Genomic DNA, 23,262 nt, shown 5'->3' on the forward strand with positions numbered 1-23,262 from the left:
TTAAAGGATCGTTCCCTGCTGGTCAACCATGTTACATCTGCTGATGATCTGGTAATGGCTACTTAATGAGATGGAATTAGGGAATCTTGTTCTGTGGCTTGAAAATTCCATCATGAAATGGGGCCTTGCAAATGTTCCACAAAAAATCACCTGCCTGGGAATTGAATGTCATCAACAACTGCACCTGCTCAACTCTCCATTAATAATCATGCGGTTCTACATGTGTTGGAGGAGCTCCCATACTTGGTTAATGTGTTCACGACCAGCTCTGGTTTGGCAGCCAAAGTATCACTTAAAATTAGTTGAGCAGCATTCTTTCATTAGACTGTAACACTGTGTTTGGTACTGGCAAAGGAAGTCCCATGATGTAGATGCTCACCCCGAGCTCTCATTACTCTGATGGTGCATTGTCTTCGTGCTGTACGCCTTTTGGCGTCCTCTGGTCTAACACCGTTTGAGACGAGGCTCAAAAGAAAGTTGTCTCTGGTGTGGACCAATCAGTTTAAAAGACAATGCACATATTATCAGCGTTTTTTTTGCATTCTGACCACAAGCATTGTGGTTAATGCAGACATGATTTCTTGTAAAAGGTTTCAGTTTGGTGTTTTAACATTTTAACACTTGTTTTGTTGCCAGAAAAAAGGGAAAAACCTATTATCACGTGTGGAAGGTGCCTAGACTTTTGCTCCATACAAAGCTATGAGTTCTAAATTTCAAGTTTGTGTGACTGCAAGGATCCATACTCTTTGGTTTATTCGGTAAAGCTGTGAGTGTCCATCGCCAAGGTCTAGTCCATATGAGACAAATTTAAAGCCACTTACATGGCGTTCAGTTGCACCTATCATGGTATTAGCACTGTGATAAGGTTACTTCCAGTTCTTCATGAAGAGTGTATGGTTTTTTTCTAATATGTTATAATGATCCATGTGAAATGTACGTGTATTTAAGAGTTTATCTTTGTAGGGAGAGGTGGTGCGGTTATTTCACTGCATTATGAACTCAACAAATAGATTGATTATTGCCTAAAACAAACACGATTGATAAGTGAAAGCTGAACTTATTGTGGGCCTCTGCCATGTTGATTGATCTTAAATAAATTACACGGTGAAGTGAACAAGCAATAATACAGAGCAGATGAAGGCGGCCAGGCATGGTTCTGGACACGCAACGACCTTTTTACCATGCCAGTGTGTGACAGTGTCAAGTTTGTATTTGCAGTAAAGTATATTAACCATTGAACAAGGAGGTTACATCAAAAGAATAGTTTATTTTAGTTTTCCTCTGGAATTTTTTATGAGAATGGATACGGTCAGGAAAATATCTCTGCACATGCAGCTGAAGTTAGATCTGTTCATCCGAGCATTCAATCAAATCTGAGCCTGGCTTCACACGTGGAAGTTTCGATTGAACATTAATTTATGCACCTCCATGTGGCGATGTCCGAGAACTCCCAAGCTTACATTTAAAAGCAAATTTCTTACATTGACATGCTAATCTCTCACAATACAATGGCCACCCCCACAACTTCGTTTATCAAGATTTCTCCTATCTTACGTTTACATGCAAATCTCATCTCTTGCCCCGCCCACTGACCCTTGGGCTCCACCCATCTCAAACCTTTATAAATCCCTGCCTTAGCAGCGCTGCCGCCATATATTTTTTCCTACCTCAGCAGCTTTCACCTGATGACAATTGCTTGTGTTGCAATTGAAACGTCGTGATATTTATTATTTTTATTATTTTATTATATTTTTGATATCTATGTGCCTTTACCAAAAGACCCAAAGAATATTAATTTATGCATAATATAAAGTATTATTTTCAACACCCTTCGCTATGTTAGCTGAATTTTTCTAAATTGTGTGCTTGGAGTTTTGGGTAAACATTCATTTTGAAGATACTAGGGCTTCCGGGCAGGTTTCTGACAACTTGCCCTCTCATTGTGTGCCTTAACAGCCCGTGTGATATTAATAAGTCTAGACGTGCAATTCAAGGGTGATTATATATTTATTCCTCTCTGCCTCGATACTGATGTAGATGGTATGGATATGTTTTTCTGTCTGCAGCCGATGCTTCCTCTAAAGATTTGGTGTGATGGAGCAAAGGCACTCAGCGCAGCTCGGTACAAAAAGGAAACATTGCGACCAGAATGCAAACAGCACGAATCGTACTGAAAATTTGACATGGCACCAGAGAACTCTCACAGGAGAGAAACCCTTCAGGTGTAGTGTGTGTGGGAAGGCATTTTCAGATTCATCTAATCTTAAAAAACACCAGAGAACACACACAGGAGAGAAACCCTTCCAGTGCACTCTGTGCGGGAAGCTGTTTGCAGTGTCATCACATCTTCGAAGACACCAGAGAACGCACACAGGAGAGAAACCCTTCAAGTGCACTGTGTGCGGGAAGGCGTTTACACGGTCATCACATATTAAAAAACACCAGAGATCACACACAGGAGAGAAACCTTTCAAGTGCAGTTTGTGTGAGAAGGCATTTTCAAGTTCATTTAATCTTAAAATACACCAGAGAACACACACAGGAGAGAAACCCTTCAAGTGCAGTGTGTGTGGGAGGACATTTTCAATTTCATTTTATCTTAAAATGCACCAAAGAACACACACAGGAGAGAAACCCTTCAGGTGCACTCTGTGCGGGAAGGCGTTTGCACAGGCATCAGGTCTTCAGAGACACCAGAGAACACACACAGGAGAGAAACCCTTCCAGTGTACTGCGTGTGAAAAGGCATTTGCATGGCCATCAGGTCTTCATAGACACCAGAAGACACACAGGCATCAGGACATCCCCAAGGAGTGTAGTCTGAAATCGACTTTTGAAAGTCAAAGTGCTGCAATGAGCCCATCCCTCCTGATAAAAGAACCAGAAGTAAATTCCAGCTTGGACACTATGAAATGTATCAAGGTGAAATGTGAAGTGATGGTGACGAGCGAAGAAGTGAAGTTAAAATGTGAAGAAGTGATGGTGAAGAGCGATGAAGTGAAGGTGAAATGTGAAGAAGTAATGGTGAAGATTGAAGAAGTGACGGTAAAATGTGAAAATGAAGATTCAACTCCAAAATCGCACCTTCACATTGATGGAGGCAACGTGAAGCAGGAGGAGAATTCTGACTTTGAGGCAGAGCATGGCAACTCCGAGCAGTTTGTGGAAGTGGAGGTGTGGGTGGACTTCTTGGACAGTACAAAGTCAAATTCAGACCCTGTAGATGTGCAAGCTTGACAATGAAGCTCCAATAGATTCACTTTGTCACAGGCCTTCAATTAAAATAATGTGAAGTTGAACACTCAATTTCCAGGTTCAAATCTGCAAAGGAAGAGCGGCCAGTATTTGCGGACCTGCGTGTTGGGTAGATCTCTATCCAGGAGCCAGAGCCAATAAGCTCCCAAGCATTCACAATGTTTTCATAATAATATTAGCATTTATCTGGTGCTTGCTTAATCGCCTCAGCAACTCGAAGTTTCATATCTCATCACAAACACTTGAACAGCATGTTCCAAAAATTTATGTTAAGAGTGATTCTGCCTATTTCTTGTAATAATTTTGATCGGGATGTAGCGCTGGGGCACGGAGAATTCCCCCCCCCCCCCCGCCTCCTCCCTTGCCACACAAACGACAGCGAGAGGATAATTACTCACAAGCCTGCTGGGGAAGTCATAAAATGTAATAAAAAACGGCAAACCCAAAGGGGGCTAATGAGATTCTGCGAGTAATCCCCAGTTGACTTTAAAAGAAGGCCGCCATAAAGGAAACAACCCACAATAAAACAAACAAGATGGAAATAGCAGGGGTCAAGAACCTCCATTGGAGAGCAATATCCACTCAAGGGCAGTTAATCATCATGAGCTGACTGGGGTTTTAAAAATACAACAGTAAGGTTTGAAGATAAGGATATCTTGAGAATAAGAAGCACGGATCCCTGGTGATACAGACGGGGCACAAAGGTTAATAAAACCCTCAGAATATCCTTGGTAACAACTATGGTATACCACAAATCTTGGTTAAGCATGAACCAAATCATAATTATGAAAGTATTAGACCTAGGGTCATTCAGAACAGATACAATGCGAAATATGTCAATCAAACGCGACCAAGATAATGTATTCCACGGGATCAGAGCTTCACCAACCGCCTTTGTCTTCCAGTAGCTAACAGCACATGGTAGCAGTAAATTATGTATGCAGGGGGCGCCTCCCCCTAATATCAATTACCACGCAAGAATTCCAAACTGCGACGTGAGTGCTGTGAACTCTGCTCTAAACTTACTTTGAATCGCTTGCAGAGTCAACTGCAGAAAGTGGTACGGTTCTAAGCTATAAGAGGTGTAAATTGGTTTTACTTCCAACCCGTGTTGAGAGGACGGAAAACATGCCACAGCAAGCACACCCGTGCACAATAGGTCACGACTTCAAAGTCAGTGCCCCTTTTTGAGAGAGACTGCAAGTCTGATGCGAAAAATTGTAGCACTTCTAACCCGTGATGGGAGCATGGGGAAAGCTGCCCAAAATGTGAATGGAAACATGGTGGTAATAAAGACATCCAGACAACAAACAGCCCAAGCGACTTCAAAAGGAAAACAGCTACCCCTTTGTGAGAAGACAAAGCCTGAGGTGGAAAAATTCAGATAAGCAAGAATGCAAGAACATAAATCAGTCCTGCTCAAAGAATCATCTAACTGCAACTTTTGAGAAGTTCAAACCATCAAGCACATCACCGATGAATGCTCCATCCATGCATATCCTGGCGGTATCGCTGAAATCCACACTGCGTCAACCACATCATTCGACTGGAGGAGGAACCTTTGCATTCATTTATGACGATCATTAACAATAAAACTTTTGCTTTTCACAATGCCATACGAAAAACGAAGTACTGCGAGTGGCAGGCTCCAGGGATTGCCCTCGTGACTAGAAAATCATAGGGTGCTCTGCATCAGCAGAAGCCACGCATTACGGAGAGGTTTCTTTCTGCATCATTGACAGAGGCTGCCAGCCAAGGCTGGTGCTCGCAGTATTACAATACAAACGTGGGGAAGAGTGCCGTAGCATTACTATTCCCGGTGGCGAGGTCGCTGTGTACAGCCAACACGCACGATCATAGTGACAATCGTTCTGATTGTGCTCCGATCAAAGTCAACCCTTCGAGGGAAAACTGGTGCAACCACTATTCTTGAGAGTGCCCCTTTAAATTGCAACCCACAGGCGAAGTTTAGTTGAGGGCAGGATCAGAGACTAACACGGAATTATATAACTTGATCTGTAGCATGCCCTCTGTGCAGCACGAGTCATATAGACAACTAGAAGAGGACTCTTGTAGAGGTGGGGGGGCGGGTGAGACGACAGGGACTGTCTCTCCAAGTCGCTCCAAAGTCTACAAGGACCAACAGTGTCTGGTGCCAAGGGGGGTGACGCGCGGCAACCAGCGGACGAGCTGCGAGCGGTGTCTGGCGACGGGATCATCGCGCACATCAACGCAGATGGAGCCGGACCCATCATCCCTGCCAGCACGGGCACCGTCGACAGCGTGACTCGCGTGTCGACTCGGCAACCACCCCAGCGGTGGAGAGAGACTGACGAAGCAGCCGAGAGCGCTATGTGTTCGACACAAACGCAGACCCAGCGCCCCTGCTGGGGACCTGAGGTGTTTTCGGTACAAGGAACGCTGCATTTCGGAAGCCGCAAATCAACAGTTAGCAAGAAGACAACACACACCCACACACAACGCACATATTGGTACAAATAAGATTGTTCCAAAAAGTTATATTAGTGTTTCGAAAAGGGTTGCGTTCTCAAGGTGGTGCGTGAACTATTAGCTGATCATGAAAAGCATTGTTCTGTCCCTTGAGTTATATGAATAGTCGTTTAGAAGTATTTGTCAGTCGTTTCGTTAATTGCATAATATTACCAATGAATTGATGACACACTAAACATGTATAAGCATCTATATTACGAATCTACACACTCACAGGAATACTATTGTGTTTTGATCACAGAATCTTGGCCGTGAATTCATTGATGTACCATTAGCCAATTGATAAGCGTCTGTTAGCCAAAGCAGGCACACGAGCAGGCACCCTATTTTTTCAAGACATTTCGTTAATTGCATAATCTTACCAATGAATTCATTGATGTCTATTTTTGCCATTGGGCACATGTCTCTTTAGCATGTTTCGTATGAATATTGCAAATTTTTAACGGACTTTTCCTATCGCCGTGTATGGTCGCGCTACTCTGAGGAGTTAGCCGATTGTTCTGTTACTCAGTTTTAACAAACGTAACCATTGAGGGTTAATTGTACAGATCAATGAGTAGGACATCTTCAGGAGTACGGTGTTGACAATTCTGATCGTAAGTGTATTCGCATATTAGAGTGTTTTTAGATATTAAAGTTGCTTTACATAGAATAATCTGAGTGGTTCCTTTCTAGGTTCATGCGTAATAACCTTAATTATAAAAGCTGTATTCTGCAGTGAGATCTGAATTCTGAGACCTGACAGAATTACACTAAAACAGAATCAGTAAAAGTAAAACGAGAATCGCTGGATTATCACAATTGGCAATACAACCTTCGACATTGCATACATTGATATTCCATAATTTGCATAATTTTAAGAAATTACACTTTTTATTGTATTATCACGATTGGTAATACATCCTCGACAACGAAGCTGAGTCATTTTCATAGTGGCATACATTTACATAATTCCAGATATTTGCGTTATGTTAGAAAATGTCACACTTTTCATTGTATTATCACGATTGGTAATACACCCCGAGATAATGAAGCCGAGCCTAATTTGCATAAATGTGAATACTGTATCATAATTTAATACAATTACATGTTCTTTATTTACTTTTTTTCATTACACGATATTAAACAAGCACCCCAAGTGGCAGCTGCCTCTGTGTGGCATAAGATGGCCCTGCACCAGCCCGCATGTTGGCATGAGTCTGTCAGTAGAGGGCGATGATTGTTGCATAATCTCAGTTGTGTAATTTGTGAGTAATGTTTCTAATTTGCCAAATTTTAACCACAATGCCAGCATACAATGGCCTACTCGTTTTGAATGAGACAATAGTATTTTTTACAATCAACTGTTAAGCAGACGATGCATATTTGTAATTAATGTTCCTGGACGAACCAGGGATGCCTGTCGGATTTGAACCTTGAACTGCAAAAAAAATAGAATGCACTCAATCTGAATGCTGCAGGTGTAGGCCTCATTCGACAGATCAACTTGTAAATATGATATAACATGATGAAGTACATTTCAGTGCAGTTATTACATTTTGGCAATATGCCTATCGATAATTTAGAATTATAATTGAATTAATAATTGTCAAATTTTGTGATTACATGTAATATTTTGTCTATCAGGGTTAAACATGGAATACGTCCATAATATAGGTTTTTGAGTTAGATCGCGTAAATATATAAATGTGTCGTTAAAACCCGCCACCACCCGACACGGCCAACAAGTAAGGGTTGTCACGTCAACAGAACATGCTGGTCTCGGCCTCGCTGTGCGCTGCGTTAAACCGCTAGCTGAGTAGATAACCTTGCATCCAATAAACCCTCCGAGCCAGGGTGAACATCCGACTCCAAACGTCATTTATTGATTTTAACGAGGTAAAACTGGTGAGAAAACAGCACATACAGCATCTGTTAATACCCAGAAACACCAACACAATGAATGAACACCACAGCATCATAACATTGTCTTAGATAACATTTTTCTCAACAATAGATCCTGGATGGACCAGGAACCTACATTACCACTGAATAGCTATACAAGAGCATAAGTTACTGTGTTACATAAAGGCACAGCGTGTTATCACACTGCACCCCAGATGTACAGTACTACACATAACACTGCACTATGAATGAGACATTTTGTTATCCTTGCTCTCCAGATCGCAATATAGTTACTTGGGTACAAGTTTGACTCGACTTATTAAATTACAAATAACATTCACAATAAGGAAAGTTGCAGGCTTCGTTGTTACTCGCATATTAGAGTGTTTTTAGATATTAAAGTTGCTTTACATAGAATAATCTGAGTGGTTCCTTTCTAGGTTCATGCGTAATAACCGTAATTATAAAAGCTGTATTCTGCAGTGAGATCTGAATTCTGAGACCTGACAGAATTACAGTAAAACAGAATCAGTAAAAGTTAAAACTAGAATCGTTGACAATACAACCCTAGACAACGAAGCAGAGCCTAGTTTGCACAATTGCATACATTTACCGAATTCCATAAATTTGCATAATTTTATGAAATATAAATATTTCATTGTGTAGTGGGTTCAACTGAGTCGCAGACATACTCTTTGGAGACAACACATTTATTAATGGCAACACATGGGTTAATTGCCCCAACAGGATAACCTATGGTCGTGGACCACCAGGCTAACTGCACTCATTACACGGTAACTTGCTACACTGGACCGGACCCCAGCTTGGGTCCCGGACCACGTGTTGGAGACTGTAGGACGTACAGAACAATAGGCAACAAGGGAAGAGAGAGAAAAAACTAAACACAGTAACACGCGAACACTCAGAACCCCCTCCATCACCAACATTTCCCACCCTCACTGTGTAACAACACCCGTATGCACAGCAAAGGCCAGGTGTGTGCGTGCATGGGGATCACGAAAACCGAAGAGTTTTTTTATCGAGTCCTTGTGGCCGGTCCCCCAGGGGAGGTGGACTCGCTCTCCCTGGAGGTCCCGGGGGGGACATGCAAATGTCCCGTCGAAGCCGGCTCCTCACGAAGAGCAGTCGGCCGGGCGGACAGGCTGTACTCTCCCGAATCCAGTGGAGACAGCGCAGGCGGTGGCTCGGGGAACATTAAACACACGGCACCTGAGGACGGGATCACATGACTCAGCAGAGGACCAACCTCAGTGGGTACACACCTCGGCTAGCTAGACACATCTGACACTCGGGCGCTGCGGTGTGGAGACGGAACGAACTCGCGCAGAGCAATGAAATGCTTGAGGCATGATGATGTACAAACCAACTCTGCCGACCCAAGCGAATCTGAACACATTATGATCGAACGACCCAAATCACATCAACCGGCCCCCTCCAGGGTTAAAACAATTTGGGCGACGTACCCACCAGTACCTGTGGACAATGCAACCAGGCTCTGTCCGCTGGCACCCACTCATGTGCGGAAGTACGGGAACTCCTCAGCCGCTCATTTGCCAATTGGCACGAATTGGAATTTACTCTGGAAGCCTGCCGCGATTCGGAAAGCATCTAAAGGGTAAAGCGCACAGTCACAATTTTTTTTATTTAGCCTTGTTTGGTCGTGTTCTCTCCCTACATTAAAAAAAAACAGTGAGTATCCGGTGGATGTGTGAGGAGCCATCCTATATGCAGCCAGGACTCCGGGAATGTGCAAATCCCAGTCAAGTTGGGACACGCTGACCTGATGGCTCAACATGGAGATCAGAGTCCTGTGCAGCCACTCAACCATGCCATCCATCTGTGGGTGGTATGGTGACATGCGTACTTTGTTCCCAACAAATTGCACACCTCACGCAGCATTTTCAAAGAAAAATGCTTGCCTTCATCGGTCAACAGGCATTCGGGAGCACCCTTGTCCATTACGGAGCCATTGAGGAATGCCTCAATGATCGTTGCCGCCAACTGGTTGGGGAGCGGCCAGGCCACCGGCCATCGTGAAACACTCAACTCTCACTAGCAAATACTTATTCCCATGAGGGGTAGTGGGAAATGGACCATGGATGTCCATAGCAACCAGTTCATTTACGCAGGAGACCTGAATCGATTACAACGGTGGACAACAGGGTTTTGACGGCGGTTTCCCCCTCACGCCCACCCACACCCTTTCAACAAATTAGCGACATCTTCCGCTATGCCAGGCTAGAAGAAGTCCAGCTTGAGTGTGGCCAACATCTTATGCACACCCAGGTGCAACAGTCGCTCGTGAACTGCCCATATTACCTTACCCCGCAGGGCAGTGGGCACAACAATGTTATAACGGTGCAACTCTCCATCCCAATGCATGAGTAATCTGCCTCTAACAATGACAGAGGCAACACCCCGTCGATCCTCGCCCTCATCGGCCTCCCTGACACGGCGTCGCAATATCAGCAGGGAAGCGTCCTCCACCTGGAGGCGCCCCCACTCTTTGTGGTCCAGCCCATCGGCTACCTCAGGTTCCAACCTCAGCCGACGCTGCAAGGGGAGGGACAAGTGCTTTTTGGGCGGCTGACAGTGCCCAGAACCCGAAAAACACGCGCACCCATCGCTCGTTGGTAATCGCGATAGGGCGTCAGCGTTCGTGTGCCGGGAGGCTTTGCAATAAGTAACATCAAATCAATAGTCCTGGAGGACTTCCAACCAATGTGAAAGTTGGCCAGATGGCTGTTCAATACGCAGTGCGTATTGTAGCGCTGCATGGTCAGAGCACACCTAAAAGCGTCTACCATACAAATAGGGGCGATACTGTTCCACGAAAAACACAAGAGCTAACAGTTCCCGGCGTGCGACACAGTACCGTTGTTCGGCCGGAGACAGCACTCTGCTTCCATATGCGCCAATTCCGGTGTTACTAGCGTCTGTATCAAGGACGAACGGCAAGGAAAAGTCAGGGTAGTGGAGAGGAGGGGTGTTCACCAAGCCATCCCGGAGCACAACAAATGCGGCCTCCTCCCCCCAGTGGAACTTCTGTCCCTTAGCCGTCAAGGCGTGGAGAGGTTTGGCGATCATGGCGAACCCGGCGACAAAACGGCGGTAAAAGGACGCAAATCCAATTAAACTTAACACGTCCCCCACCGATGTGGGAGTCGGCCAAGAATGCACACACGCAGTTTTGTCCGGGTCCGTCGTTATCCCTGATTTACTGACTATGTAGCCCAGATACCGAACAGATGTTTGGAGGTGACCCTTCTGCGGTTTAAATTTAAGGTTTGCTGCATGCATTTTAAGATAGACAGCACAGCCGTTTCAGATGCTTTTTGAACGTACGTTTGAAAACGATTACATCGTCAAGATATATCAGGGACGAGTCCCACTGGAGAACAGCCAGAACCAGTTACATCAATCGCTGGAACGTACCCGGTGTGGAGTGAAAACCCATCGGAAGCTGATTAAATTTGAATAAGCCTTGTGGTGTTTTGGGTTTGGAGGCTTCATCTAGTTGCAACTGCCAAAATCCGGAAAGGAGGTCAAGTCTCAAAATACTGTGCTCCTGCTAGAGCATCTAGAGAATCGTCCATCTGAGGAAGAAGGTACGGCGTCAGCCACGGAGATCTTATTAAGCTTACGAAAGTCAACACAGAAGCGCAAGCTACCATCCTGCTTTTTAACAAGGACAATCGGGGCCCCCCACGGGCTGGTGGATGGCGAGATGATATCGGCGGCCAACATCTCATCAACTGCCAGCCGCACGTGTTATTTTTCCTTAGAGCTCAAACGGTAGGGCTTTTGCCGGATGGGAGCGGCGTCACCCGTATCAGTGATGACTCAAGAGCATAGTGCGGTCGATGTCAAATTTGCCCTTGCTAAAAACACATGAAAATTCACGCAAGAGTGCCCTCAACTCCCCCCTCTGGGACTGAGACAAATCCGCATTTTCCGAACAAAGCGTATCCATCCACTTCTCATCAGAATCCTTTATCGGCCACGTATTCGACACAGCCTCCATAATGCCAACGATGCTTCCTAAGCGCGGGCGATGCATAAGCAAGCACGGTGCCATCCTGAACAACCGACGTGTCTAACCCTGCATTAAGGACCTAAATGAACGGTTCCTGATCGTTGGATACCAGAGTCTGGGCCCCTACCAATGTCAACCCGCGAATGGCGTTGAGGGTCCCAAGAGGATTCCTCCCGCAGGCGCCTCCTTGTTCAGCGGCTTGTGAAATCGTAAGGGAACCAACATTTGCGCACCCGGGGGAATCTTTACGGTCTTACTCGCAAGTGCTTGCACAGTAGCGTTGGCTGTGCACAATCGAGTGGGAAATGGCAAAAAGGCCATTTGACGGCCCGATGGTAACTCAAGGCACCCTTGATCAATTACAATTTTCAGGGGCATTTTCCCTAAAAAATCATTCCCAAGCAAGCAAGGAAGAGCAAAGGACGTCAATACAAGAACCGGTCCCGTCAATTTGATATCTCCGATGCACACCTCCGCTGTAATTTTTCCAGTGATGCCCAATGAGCCACCAATTGTGGCAAAATACGGAACTTTGACAGACATATGGTTCGACATTTAGGGGGAAAGATGTTATTAATCAACTCTGAAATGATGGTCGCTTACGCACCGGTGTCAATGAGCATCCTGATCTCAACCCCCTCTATCAATCCAATAACAGCGGACGAGCCTGCAGTCGCGGCAACCATTATATGGGCCAGCTCCGACCACTGACCCGGTCGGAGCGGTCGGTCGGCCCGATCAGAATCCGAACCCTCCCGCACCCACGCACGACGGCCACGGAAACCAAACGAACGAGATGGGTGAGGTGGATGCAGGGCCCGATTGTGTGATGTGTCGTGACTTGCCTGAGGCCTTGCTGATGATGCCGATGTGGAGGTGGATGGAGGTGGAGTCCTATCGAAGGCGCTAGGGACGTTGCGACAGCCCCCGGCGATGCGGCCTGGCTGACCACAGCGGAAGCACTTGGTGGGTGCTGGCCCATCCGAGAGAAGAGGCCTGGCACGTCACCTTTGCTCCGGCCGACGTCCACCAGCTCCTGTCCCGCGCCGATCGCGTGCGGTGAAGGCGGTGAGGCGATTCTCTTCATGAGATGTGACGACCTCGGCTGGACCCAGGTCCCAGGCGCACACCACCACACTGGGCCACTGGCGCAGCCCGAGGTGCGCCTGGATCCCCTGCGCCACCTTCAGAGAAGAGATGTCCGTCTCCTCTGCGATGGCAAAATCGACGCAGAGCTCCCACGCTAGCGAGAGCAGCCGCTCCAGCGCAAGGGATTCCAGCGCCGCCTCGTCCATATTGGGGTAGGCCGTCCGTCCCGGCACCAACAAGGCGCTGCGGAACGCGAGAGGCGTCTCAGCCTCCCCTCACCTCCGCAGCAGGAACTTACGGTGAGCACTCGATGGCAGCTCGAAGGTTGCGGCCATGTGAGCGCACGCCAGCGGGAGCTTTGCCCGATCCACAGCTGGGATGGACGTGAAGGTGGCCAGGGAGTCGTCATCCAGCATCGTCGGGAGTGCCTTGAGCGCTTCCTCCATGGGTCATCCCACGGAGGCGTAGACCACTTGAAAGCGGCGTTGGAAGGAGCTGCAGTCGCTGCCGGCAGCAGTAAAAGGTTTAACGGGCGGCAGACGGCATAGCTTAAACGGACTGGAGGTGAAGTCCGGCGCGGGCGCTGCACCACCATCAGTCGATGGAATCACTGGGGAAGAGAAAATGGTGCCCAGTTGCGGCGTCGCACCCGTTGAAAGGTTGGCGCCAACATCGAATATGGCCGAACATGGCGGCTGAAGAAGTGGAGGGAAGCGCCTGTTCCTGTTCCAACACCGCGATGGGCGCTTGCCACTGGGTTCCCGCCTCCGAGATGAGGGAGACAAGGTGCGCAGCAGACTGCAACAGCTAGCCAAGCTGGCTGGTGAGTTGCTGCCAGTTCTCCGGCGATGGCGAGTGGCTGGGCGCGGCAGCCTCCTCCTGCGTTATTTGCATAAGATTGGCGCGGCGCATCTGCAGGGTCTCCATCCCCGGGGCTGTTAGAGGAACCTCCCCTACGTCGTCCGCCGTCCTGGTACATGGTCCGCTTCGTGTAAACATACTTAGTCTGCTTCGTGTAAACATAACTAACCTAACTCGGCTAGCTTACTAAAAGAACGTTTGGCGACTTCCAACACCAGTTGCAGTGGGTTCAACCACTACAACTGGTGTAGTGGTTGAAAGACATTTATTAATACCAACATACGGGGTAACTGCCCCTTAACAGGATAACAACCTATGGTGGTGGACCACCAGGCTTGGGTCCCAGACCACGTGTTGCAGACTGTAGGACAGGGGTCTGCAACCTTTAAGACATAAAGAGCCACTTGGACCCGTTTCCGAAGGAAAAAATAAACTGGGAGCCGCAAAACCATTGCGACATTTAAAACAAATATAACACTGCATATATTGTTTCTTACCTTAATGCTATATACAGGTTCGTGCAGTCAGCTGTCAATCTGAAGAAAAAAATACTTTTTCACTTAACAATTTAAATTATATTTTTGCAAATTAATACCTAAATAAAATATTTAATTTACCTGGTTAATGTGATTTTTGCTCCTGAACCTCAGTGCACAGTGTCTGCACATCAGGGCTGTAAGACGTCACCTTCATTTTCACACAGGCTTGCAAGCTGTCATCTGTGAGGCGTGATCGATGTTTGTTTTTAATATAGTTCATGTTGGAGAAGACCTGCTCACATACATATGTGGAGCCGAAGATCGACAGGACTCCAAATGCATACTTTTTCATGTTTATATAAGTGTTGGGGATGGAATTCCATGTTTCGAATACAAGTTTGTCCTGTTTGGGAAGGTTTTCAATATCACTCCATTTATGATTCTGAGCCAGAATGGCCTTCTGACGGGCAACATCTTCAAGAGTAGCGGTCAAACATTTGAACTTGGACACCCATATATCTTTGTCGGCTATATCGGCCAGTGCCATCTCAAAAGATCAGGTTGACTTACACCTGCAAATGCAGTCATATTCAATAGGGATGGATCGATCGCCAGGGGAGTGACAGGGAAGGATAATGTGGTTTTTTCCTCTCTGAACTCACAGAATCGTTTCCCAAACGAACTTTGCATTGCGGTGATTGCAGACTTGAAATATTCCAAATTTATCGTATCATGACTTTGTTTGAACTCTCTCAAAGAGGGAAAGTGAGACAGTGTACCGCTCTGTAAATCTTTGACAAACACTGTCAACTTGCGCTCGAATGCCAAAACCTCCTCCAGCATGTGCAGGGCTGTGCCTCCTTTCCCCTGAAGGGTTGTATTTAGCGTGTTTAGATGTGCTGTCATGCCACTCTGGCTGTTCCAGCTCAGCAAAGGTGAGCTCTTTGCTGCCCAGGAAGGTTTTTACTTCTTCCAAACATGTGACAAAGCGTTTTAGCACCTCGCCTCTGGACAGCCACCGGACCTTGTGGAGCAGGAGGTCAGAATATATGCTTTCCACCTCATCCAATAGCAAACGGAACTGGCGGTGGTTTAAACCCTTTGCCATTATCTTATTAACAATCTGAATGACCACATCCATCACTTTTGTGCATTCCGGGGGAAATGTTTGAGCACACAATGCCTCTTGGTGCAGGATGCAATGAAATGACAGCAGCGTTCTACCCAGCGCCTTCTGCAGTAGAGCCACAAAGCCCTTCTGTGCTCCTCTCATGCTCAGTAGCCACTGAGACCAGGTGGTTGGTGTTTATTTTTTTAGCACTTAAAAAGTCCAGGACAGCCTTACAGATATCCTCACCCCTTGTTTGGTCTTTTAGTGGTATCAACTCAATCAGTTCTTCCTGTGGCCCAAAAGAGTTCACATATCGGCAGAACAGCGCTATTTGTTCAATATCACCTTTATCTTTGGACTCATCACAGGCGATGGAGTACGCCACAGCTGAATTAATGTCTTGAATTTGCTGTTTGCTAATGTTTTCTGCCATTTTTAGGGTTCTGTCTTTGACAGTCTTCGCAGAGAGAGGCATGTCTTTGATTTTCTGCACAATTTCATTCTTGTTTTTGAAGTCCATGTATAGATGTTCCGAAATATTAATGAATGCTTCTTTTATATACTCTCCATCTGTGAAGGGCTTCCCGTGCTTGACTATTTCCTGAGTGGCCACAAAACTAGCAGTATCGTCAGTAGAGAATGCAAATGATTCTGTCCATGTATCATTAAACACTCTGTTTTCTTCAGAAATTTCTCTCTTGCCTTTATCCATGGCTGGCCTAGCCGGGGGGTCGAAAACAGCGACGTAATTAGAAATCACAGGGCCCCATAGCAAAATTTGCTATGCCCACCCCCCTCAAGCTCCAGCCACCCCCCTCCCCTTTCCCTGCAACCTACTCCAACCAAAAAAAAAGAATGCAATTGAACAGCACATTACACAGCCAATAACAATGCCCCCAATGTGCCATAAAAAACGAATTACTGCCCCAAAGTGCCAGAGAAAATGACCAATGCCCCCAAATGACCAATGCCCCAAAATGCCATAGAAAATTAATCAGGGCCCCAGTGTACCATAAATCATAATCAGTGCCTGATGTAAATAATAATTAATAATGAGGGCCCAATGTCATCCTCGTCATTATAAAAATAACTTTTTTGTCACTTTTTTTATTTTTTGGTTTGACCCCCTCAGAATTACTCCTCATAGAAATAAACGTTAAATTAACAAGTTACCTTTTTTTGTGTGTGTGTGTTCTTCACTCCCGCGCAGTGCTGGCTCAGGCTGGCTCCGGCTCCGTCACTCCTCCCCCTCGCACGCAGGCGGCCTGACGTCACCAGGCACTGTACTAGCGGCGAGGCGGAGCTGAGGAGCGGAGCTGATGGAGGCAGCCATGTTGCGTTACCTAGCAACGGCAACGTTATTGCCTGTCACCGGGCGGGCAGTGTGGAGCGGAGCGGCGACCTGTCAGCAGCGGCAACGCCAGAGCAGGTGTCACAGTGCGCCTCCTCCCCTCGCTAGCATCCGCCCCGGAGCCGCGGTCAAGGTTCAAAAGAGCCGCATGCGGCTCCGGAGCCGTGGATTGCCGACACCCGCTGTAGGACGTGGAACATAGAACGTAGATTTCTTGAGGATGACAACAGCGCCGGTCCCTCTGGGGGACCCGGCTTATATGCTCTGTCGCGTGGCCGGCTCCGCCCTTGGCCACGCCCACCCTTCAGACTTTTCGAGCAAGATGTCGACTCTGACACGTGACCTCCCTTAGCCCCCACTTGGGGCCCCTGTGTCGACTCAACGGTCACGTGTCGTCTGTAGTCAACCAGAGTATCACGGCCCAAAGTAACCCCATTCCCGTGGCCGGCACTCTCGCACCCCATCCTATAGGGGTCGGCACTGCACGCCACGCATGATGCCATCCAGTGCTAGGGCCGGTACTACACAGTGACATCTGCGATGTCACTACAATTGTATTATCACGATTGGTAATACTCCCCTTGATAACGAAGCTGACCCTAATTTGCATCATTGTATAAATGTGAATATTTTAATAAATTAGCATACTTTCATAAAATTACATTTTTTCTTATTTTTGAAGACAATATATACAACAAGCACCCCCAAGTGGCAGGTGCCCCTGTGTGGCATAAGATGGCCCTGCATCAGCCTGCATGTGAGCATGAATTTTGTCAGTAGGGGGCAATGATTGATGTGTAATCTCAGTTGTGTAATTTGTGGGTAATGTTTGGAATTTGCCAAATTTTAACTACAACGCCAGCATGCAATTGCCTACTCGTTTAAATGAAAATAGTATATTATTTTGGTCTTTCGATAAAGCCACGTAGATAGAAAAAATAATACAATATCACATCGTTTTGATCGCAACACAAGCAATCTGCCGAGGCAGGCTGTTTACAAATGGTTTAGAGATGGGTGGGTCAGCTAATGCCAATGTGGGAGAGGTACTACGGAGCTGTGGGCGGTGGCCATTGTATTGTGAGAGATTAGCATGTCAATGTAAGAAATTTGAAGCTCGGGGAGAGCTCGGACAGCGCAGTGGTCACATGGAGGTGGAAAAGAATGGCAAGCCGCCATTTACTAACATGGCTAACGGTGGCAGTGTTAGTGAATGTGACTGCGGGGGGTGACCATTAAATTGTCAGAGATTAGCATGTCAAAGTAAGAAATTTGCTTGTAAATGTAAGCTCGATGAGAGCTCAGACAGCGCAGTAGCCACATGGAGGTGGAAAAGAATGGCAAGTCGCCATTTATCAACACAACTAACGGTGGCTTTGTTAGTGAATGTAACTCAGAGTAGAAAATAACTGCTAACATGACAGATGCTTGTGTTGCGCTCGAAACGTCGTGATTTATTTATTTTATAGCTATGTGACTACCGAAAGAACCAAAGAGTATGGATTCCTGCAGTCACGAAAGCTTCAAATCAAGATAGGTAGGTAGGATAGGAACACTACCAGTTATGACCTACACTGGTTAATAACGTCCTTCCAATGATTGCTCAGTTTGTACCCATCTTCTCGGTTAAAGTTGTGTCTGTGACTTTACCGAAAGAACCAAAGAGTATGGATTCATGCAGTCACGAACGCTTCAAATCAAGAATACTATTTGTATTATGCAGAAATGCATAAATTAATGTTCAATCACACCTTAGAGGTGTGAAGCCAGGCTCAAATTTGCTTGAATGCTTGGATGAACAGATCTAACTTCAGCAGAATATATGCTGTGTTCATTTCCTGTTTCCATTCTTACAAAAAGTTCCAGAGGAAAACTAAAATAAGCTGTTTTTATTTAACCTCCATGTTCAATAGTTAATATACTTTACTGCAAATACAAACTTCACACTGTCACACACTGGCGTGGTAAAAAGGTGGTGGTGTGTCCAGAACCATGTCTGGCCACCTTCATCTGTTAAATATTAATGCTTCCTCACTTCACCATGTAATTAATTTAAGATCAATCAAAATAGCAGAGGCCCACAATAAGTTCAGCTTTCACTTATCAATCATGTTTGCTGTCCGCGATAATCAAACTAATTGTTGAGTTTATAATGCAGTAAAATAACTGCTCCACAGATCCCCACAAAGATAAACTCTTAAATACACATACATTTCACATGGCTCATTAACATCTTACCTATACAAGTCATTTTTTGTTTGTCTGTCTGTCTGTGGACAAAACTTGCGACGGATTTGACTCACGAACCGTGGGGTTGACGTAAAAAAAAGTACGTGGGTACCACGCAATAAGCCCCGTGGTGAGCCAGTGCTATTCGTATTTTGCGTCCATCAACTTTAAAGTAGTTAAAAAAATATTTTTAATAAGAATAGGGTTACCTTCGTCTTGGCAAAATATATTTTGTGTGTGCCTACAGCGTTAAATAATGATCAGCCACGGCTGAGGTATTGGTCCTACCGTGTTTCAGATCTGCCTTATGTTCACGGACCCGGTCCAAGACATGTTGCTTAAGTTTTCCCAATGTAACTGCTGCCGCAGACACAGCTTAGTTTGTAGACACCGGGGTATTGCATGTTGGGGATCGCATCCTTCACAGAAGGGATCAAATCACGAATTTATGTACTGTGTTGTATCGTACCTGGATTTTGTGTTTGCTCATGCTTTTGTAAATATTTTTGGTGACCCCCGCTATGTATGGCAAGGTGATCGTTTTGATTGGGTCTTCAGATGGTTCTCCCCACGGTTGGGTTGATAGCTTTACGGATTGTGTAGTCCGAATATCCATTCCTTTTGAGGGCTCGGTGTACGTGCTCCAGTTCACTGGCTAGGTGGTGATGGTCGGAAATACGAGCTCTGTGGTATAGAGGTTTGATGAGGGAATTCTTCTGGGATGGATGGTGGTGGGAGTCAGGTTTTAGGTAAGCATCCGTATGGGTGGCTTTCTTGTAGATAGTGTCCCATTGAGCCGTCAGGTCTCTTTTCGATTAAAACATTCAAGAATGGTAACTTGCCATCCTTTTCCACATCCATGGTGAATTTGATAGCTGGGTGTATGGAATTGATGTGGTTGAATAATTGTTCCAGAGCTGATAGGCCATGTGGCCAGATGACGAACATATCATCTACGTATCTCTTCCACAAGGAAGGATGCCTGAACAGCATCCGTCTCAAAATTTTGGCTTCAACTGGAGATAAGGGATAACTCATAGGGTACCTTCAACTTGTTTGTAGAATGTTCCATTCCAGGTGAAGTAAGTGTTGGTGAAGCAGTGTCTAACTGGGGCTGGTACATCAGTATTTAGTCCTTGTTGGACCAAATCTTCAATGATTGCAATGGTGGTGGGCACAGGAACTTTGGTAAACAAAGATACCACATTGAAACTGACAAGCAAATCACTTGGAGATAGTGAGATGTCCTTAATTAACAATACCAAGTGAGCTGAGTTAAGTACATCTGAGGTGGTCTTACCAATAAATGGCTGGAAGGTCTCAGACAGAAATCGGGCCAGTTTGTAGGTGGGTGAGTCTGGTGGAGACGATAGGATGAAGAGGTGTGCCTTCTTTATGGATTTTTGGTAAGCCATACAATCTGGGTGGTCTAGCAGCAGAGGGTTTTAAGGCAAGTCGCTTGGTTGGTTCGATTAAAGATGTCGAATCAGTGATGATGTTGGTTTTTGTAACCAGGCTGTTAGGATCTCTATTGATTTTGGTATAGCTGCGATCATTAAGTAGGTCCTGAATTTTGTTATTGTATGTGGATTTGTCCAAGATAACAGTGGTTTTGTCCTTGTCGGCTGAGATGATGACTGTCATCTCTCTTTTTTAGTTGAGAGAGTTCAAGGCACTCATCCTTTCTGATGTCGCTAATAGGTGTCTTAGCGTTTGAGGATTGCAGCGATTTCCGATCTTGCTACGTCTGCAGGAATGTGTCACAAACCCTTTAGGTCGACGTCGACCTGGGCAATGGTATCATCAACTGGGATGTGTTTAGTGGCGACTGCGAAATTCAACCCTTTAGCTAGAACCGATTTTAGGCCGTCGGAAATTGGGCTGTTGCTCTGATAACAATCTTGTCCCCATCTAACTTTTTAGTGTCTGGATCTGGCTTCTTCTTGGAGTGGAGGTTGAACTTGGAAATCAAGTTATCTTTGCATTTCGCTGACATTGAGGTGGCTGAAGAGGCTGTCATGTTATCTACATGGTCCCAATCAGATGTAGACATTTTTTCTGTCAATGTTAAGTGGGATTGCAAGAGGGTCTTGTCTAAATTATCTCGTTCAAATCGGAGCAGTCTTATTCTCTCTGAGATCAGGGCGAGTCTGGCCCTGAACAAGATCCGTTTTGCATTAGGAGAAGTGACAGCAGCAGATGCGAGTGTAAAGGCGATCGGTATTACCATAGTGTTGCGGCATCTCTTCAGAAAAGTGAGCGACTATCAGAAGAGCCTTCTTGTCTCGAAGTTTGTTGAAAGTTATAATAGTTGTGTGGAAACCCTCCCCGTAGAGGCGGTTAAATCTTAAATTAAAGCTTTCGTGACTGCAGGAATTCATATTCTTTGGGTCTTTCGGTAAAGCCACGTAGATAGAAAAAATTATAGAATTTCACGACGTTTCGATCGCAACTCAAGCAGTCGTCTTCAGGTGAAAAAAGAGGGGGAAATCTGCCAAGGCAGGCTGTTTATAAAGGTTTAGAGATGGGTGGGGCAGCAAATGTTAAAGTCTTGGAATTCATTTGCACGGTCATCATATCTTCACAACCGCCAGGGAACACACATTAAAAACCCCATCAAGTACACTATGTTTGAAGGCCTTTGAAGTGTTTTGAAACTGAAACACGTGTAAGGAGATCAATAAGGAGCAGAGTCTGCATTAGAGGTGTGAAATTCCAAGTGCCACAATAAGCCCATCGCTTGTAATGCAAGAACCATAAGACATTTCTAGCTTGGATAAATGGCCAGGAGGAAAGGTAACATGAAGACTTCAGGGTTTGAGCTCCAGGTCGTCAATGAAGGCAGCTGATAGCGGGAGTAGAGGTTGGACTGTTAGGGAACCTGGGACAAATCCCAGCCGATTGTCGATGTGTAGGTTTGGATGGAATTTTTGAATAATGTAGAGTAGGAGCCGCCAGTACGTGTTGGGTAGATCCTGTAACCAGGAGGCTGAGACATGGAAGCTCAATCGCATGCACTTTGGGATACTAATAATATTTGTATTCTTATGGTGCTTGCTTAATTGCCTGAGCAACTCAACGTGGCTTGTATAATATCTTAAAGAGTCGACGGGCCCTTTCATGGTGTAACTGTCCCCGTGCCGCATTAATGACTCGGCAGCGGTCTGTAAGTGGACGTTCGTCTTCCAGTAGGGTGTGATTGATCTCAGGTGGGTAGCTTTTGGATACTTGTTCAAATTTGATAAATGTTAACAATTACATTCACATGGAATGGCTTATTTATTTTGAATGCAATCGGAGTAATTTTAACATCCACTGTGAAGCAGATGGTGCATATTTTTTCAGGTTACTGCAGCCGCAGTAATAACCAGAGCTGCCGGCCGTATTTAAATCTTGAACCCCTTCAAAGGGAGATAACTTTAAGAATTGATTACCTGAAAAAACACTTCCCGAACAGATCCTCTGTCATCCTCATGTATTGTACCTTGTTCAACTGCACTGGTTCCATGGACCTAATCAGAATACATTTCTTCTCAACCTGTCCCAAACAAACTAAAGATGGCCGCTCACTAAGAATCTCAATAAACCTTCACTTGCTCTTGATAATCCAGCTAAGCAGTAGAGTCCATGTCCAGGTTGTAACATTAACATATTACAAGGCGTCCAGCCATGCAGGACTGGCTTGCAACACTTACCACTGTTATTGTATTTTGATTCTCGTGTACAGCGAGGGAAAAAGTATTTGATCCCCTGCTGATTTTGTACGTTTGCACACTGACAAAGAAATTATCAGTCTATAACTTTAATGATAGGTTTATTTGAACAGTGAGAGACAGAATAACAACAATCCAAATTTCGATTTAAAGCTTTCGTGACTGCAGGGATTCATCTTCTTGGTTCTTTCGGTAAAGTCACGTAGAATGGAAATAATAAAATAATAAAAATAAAACATAATAAAATCATTATTTCCATTCTACGTGACTTTACCGAAAGAACCACGAAGAACAACAATCCAGAAAAACGCATGTAAAAGTTATAAATTGATTTGCATCTTAATGAGGGAAATAAGTATTTGACCCCTCTGCAAAACATGACTTAGTAGTTGGTGGCAAACCCCTTGTTGGCAATCATAGAGGTCAGACGTTTCTTGTAGTTGGCCATCCAACTACAAGTGTCGTCGAAATGTATGGCTTCATTGCAGAACGTTTGTCTCTGACGCTCTGTTACAAAGCGCTGACTCTGAACGACCGCTGCACGCCGCGACTGGGATTGCTCATCAGTTTTTTGATGTAACATTGTTGAGATTGACAATGTGCTGCACGAATTGTCTCGAGCGACTCCTGACTTTGCTTGACCAACCATCTTTGCTTTTGTTCGTTAGCCTTTCGATGCTTTTTTGCAAGGGCATCTTCGTCCTCGTCCATAATTTGTTACT

The 23,262-nt window shown here is 45.5% G+C and overlaps 2 protein-coding genes across 4 annotated transcripts in view; one reads left to right on the forward strand and one right to left on the reverse strand.

The window, feature by feature from the left end:
* Positions 1 to 16,256, forward strand: part of LOC133361586 (zinc finger protein 271-like) — a 37,006-nt gene extending 20,750 nt beyond the window's left edge. The window contains exon 3 of the mRNA XM_061580509.1: positions 2,085 to 16,256. Coding sequence (XP_061436493.1) covers positions 2,085 to 3,237 — 1,153 coding nt within the window. The 3' untranslated portion in view covers positions 3,238 to 16,256. The remainder of the gene's footprint in view (positions 1 to 2,084) is intronic.
* A 312-nt stretch (positions 16,257 to 16,568) lies between these two features.
* LOC133361616 (zinc finger protein 501-like) overlaps positions 16,569 to 23,262 on the reverse strand; it is a 79,447-nt gene continuing 72,753 nt past the window's right edge. For 2 of the 3 annotated variants that reach the window (XM_061580580.1, XM_061580579.1), the window contains one exon: positions 22,848 to 23,260. The gene's annotated coding sequence lies outside the window, so the exon portion shown is untranslated. Of the gene's footprint in view, positions 16,591 to 22,847; positions 23,261 to 23,262 lie in introns of those variants that run through there. The other variant, XR_009757396.1, reaches the window with a different exon arrangement.

The sequence above is a fragment of the Lethenteron reissneri genome, unplaced genomic scaffold (assembly GCF_015708825.2).
Source record: "Lethenteron reissneri isolate LAM-NWPU_2019-01 unplaced genomic scaffold, ASM1570882v1 scaffold_115, whole genome shotgun sequence".
Lineage (NCBI taxonomy): Eukaryota > Metazoa > Chordata > Hyperoartia > Petromyzontiformes > Petromyzontidae > Lethenteron > Lethenteron reissneri.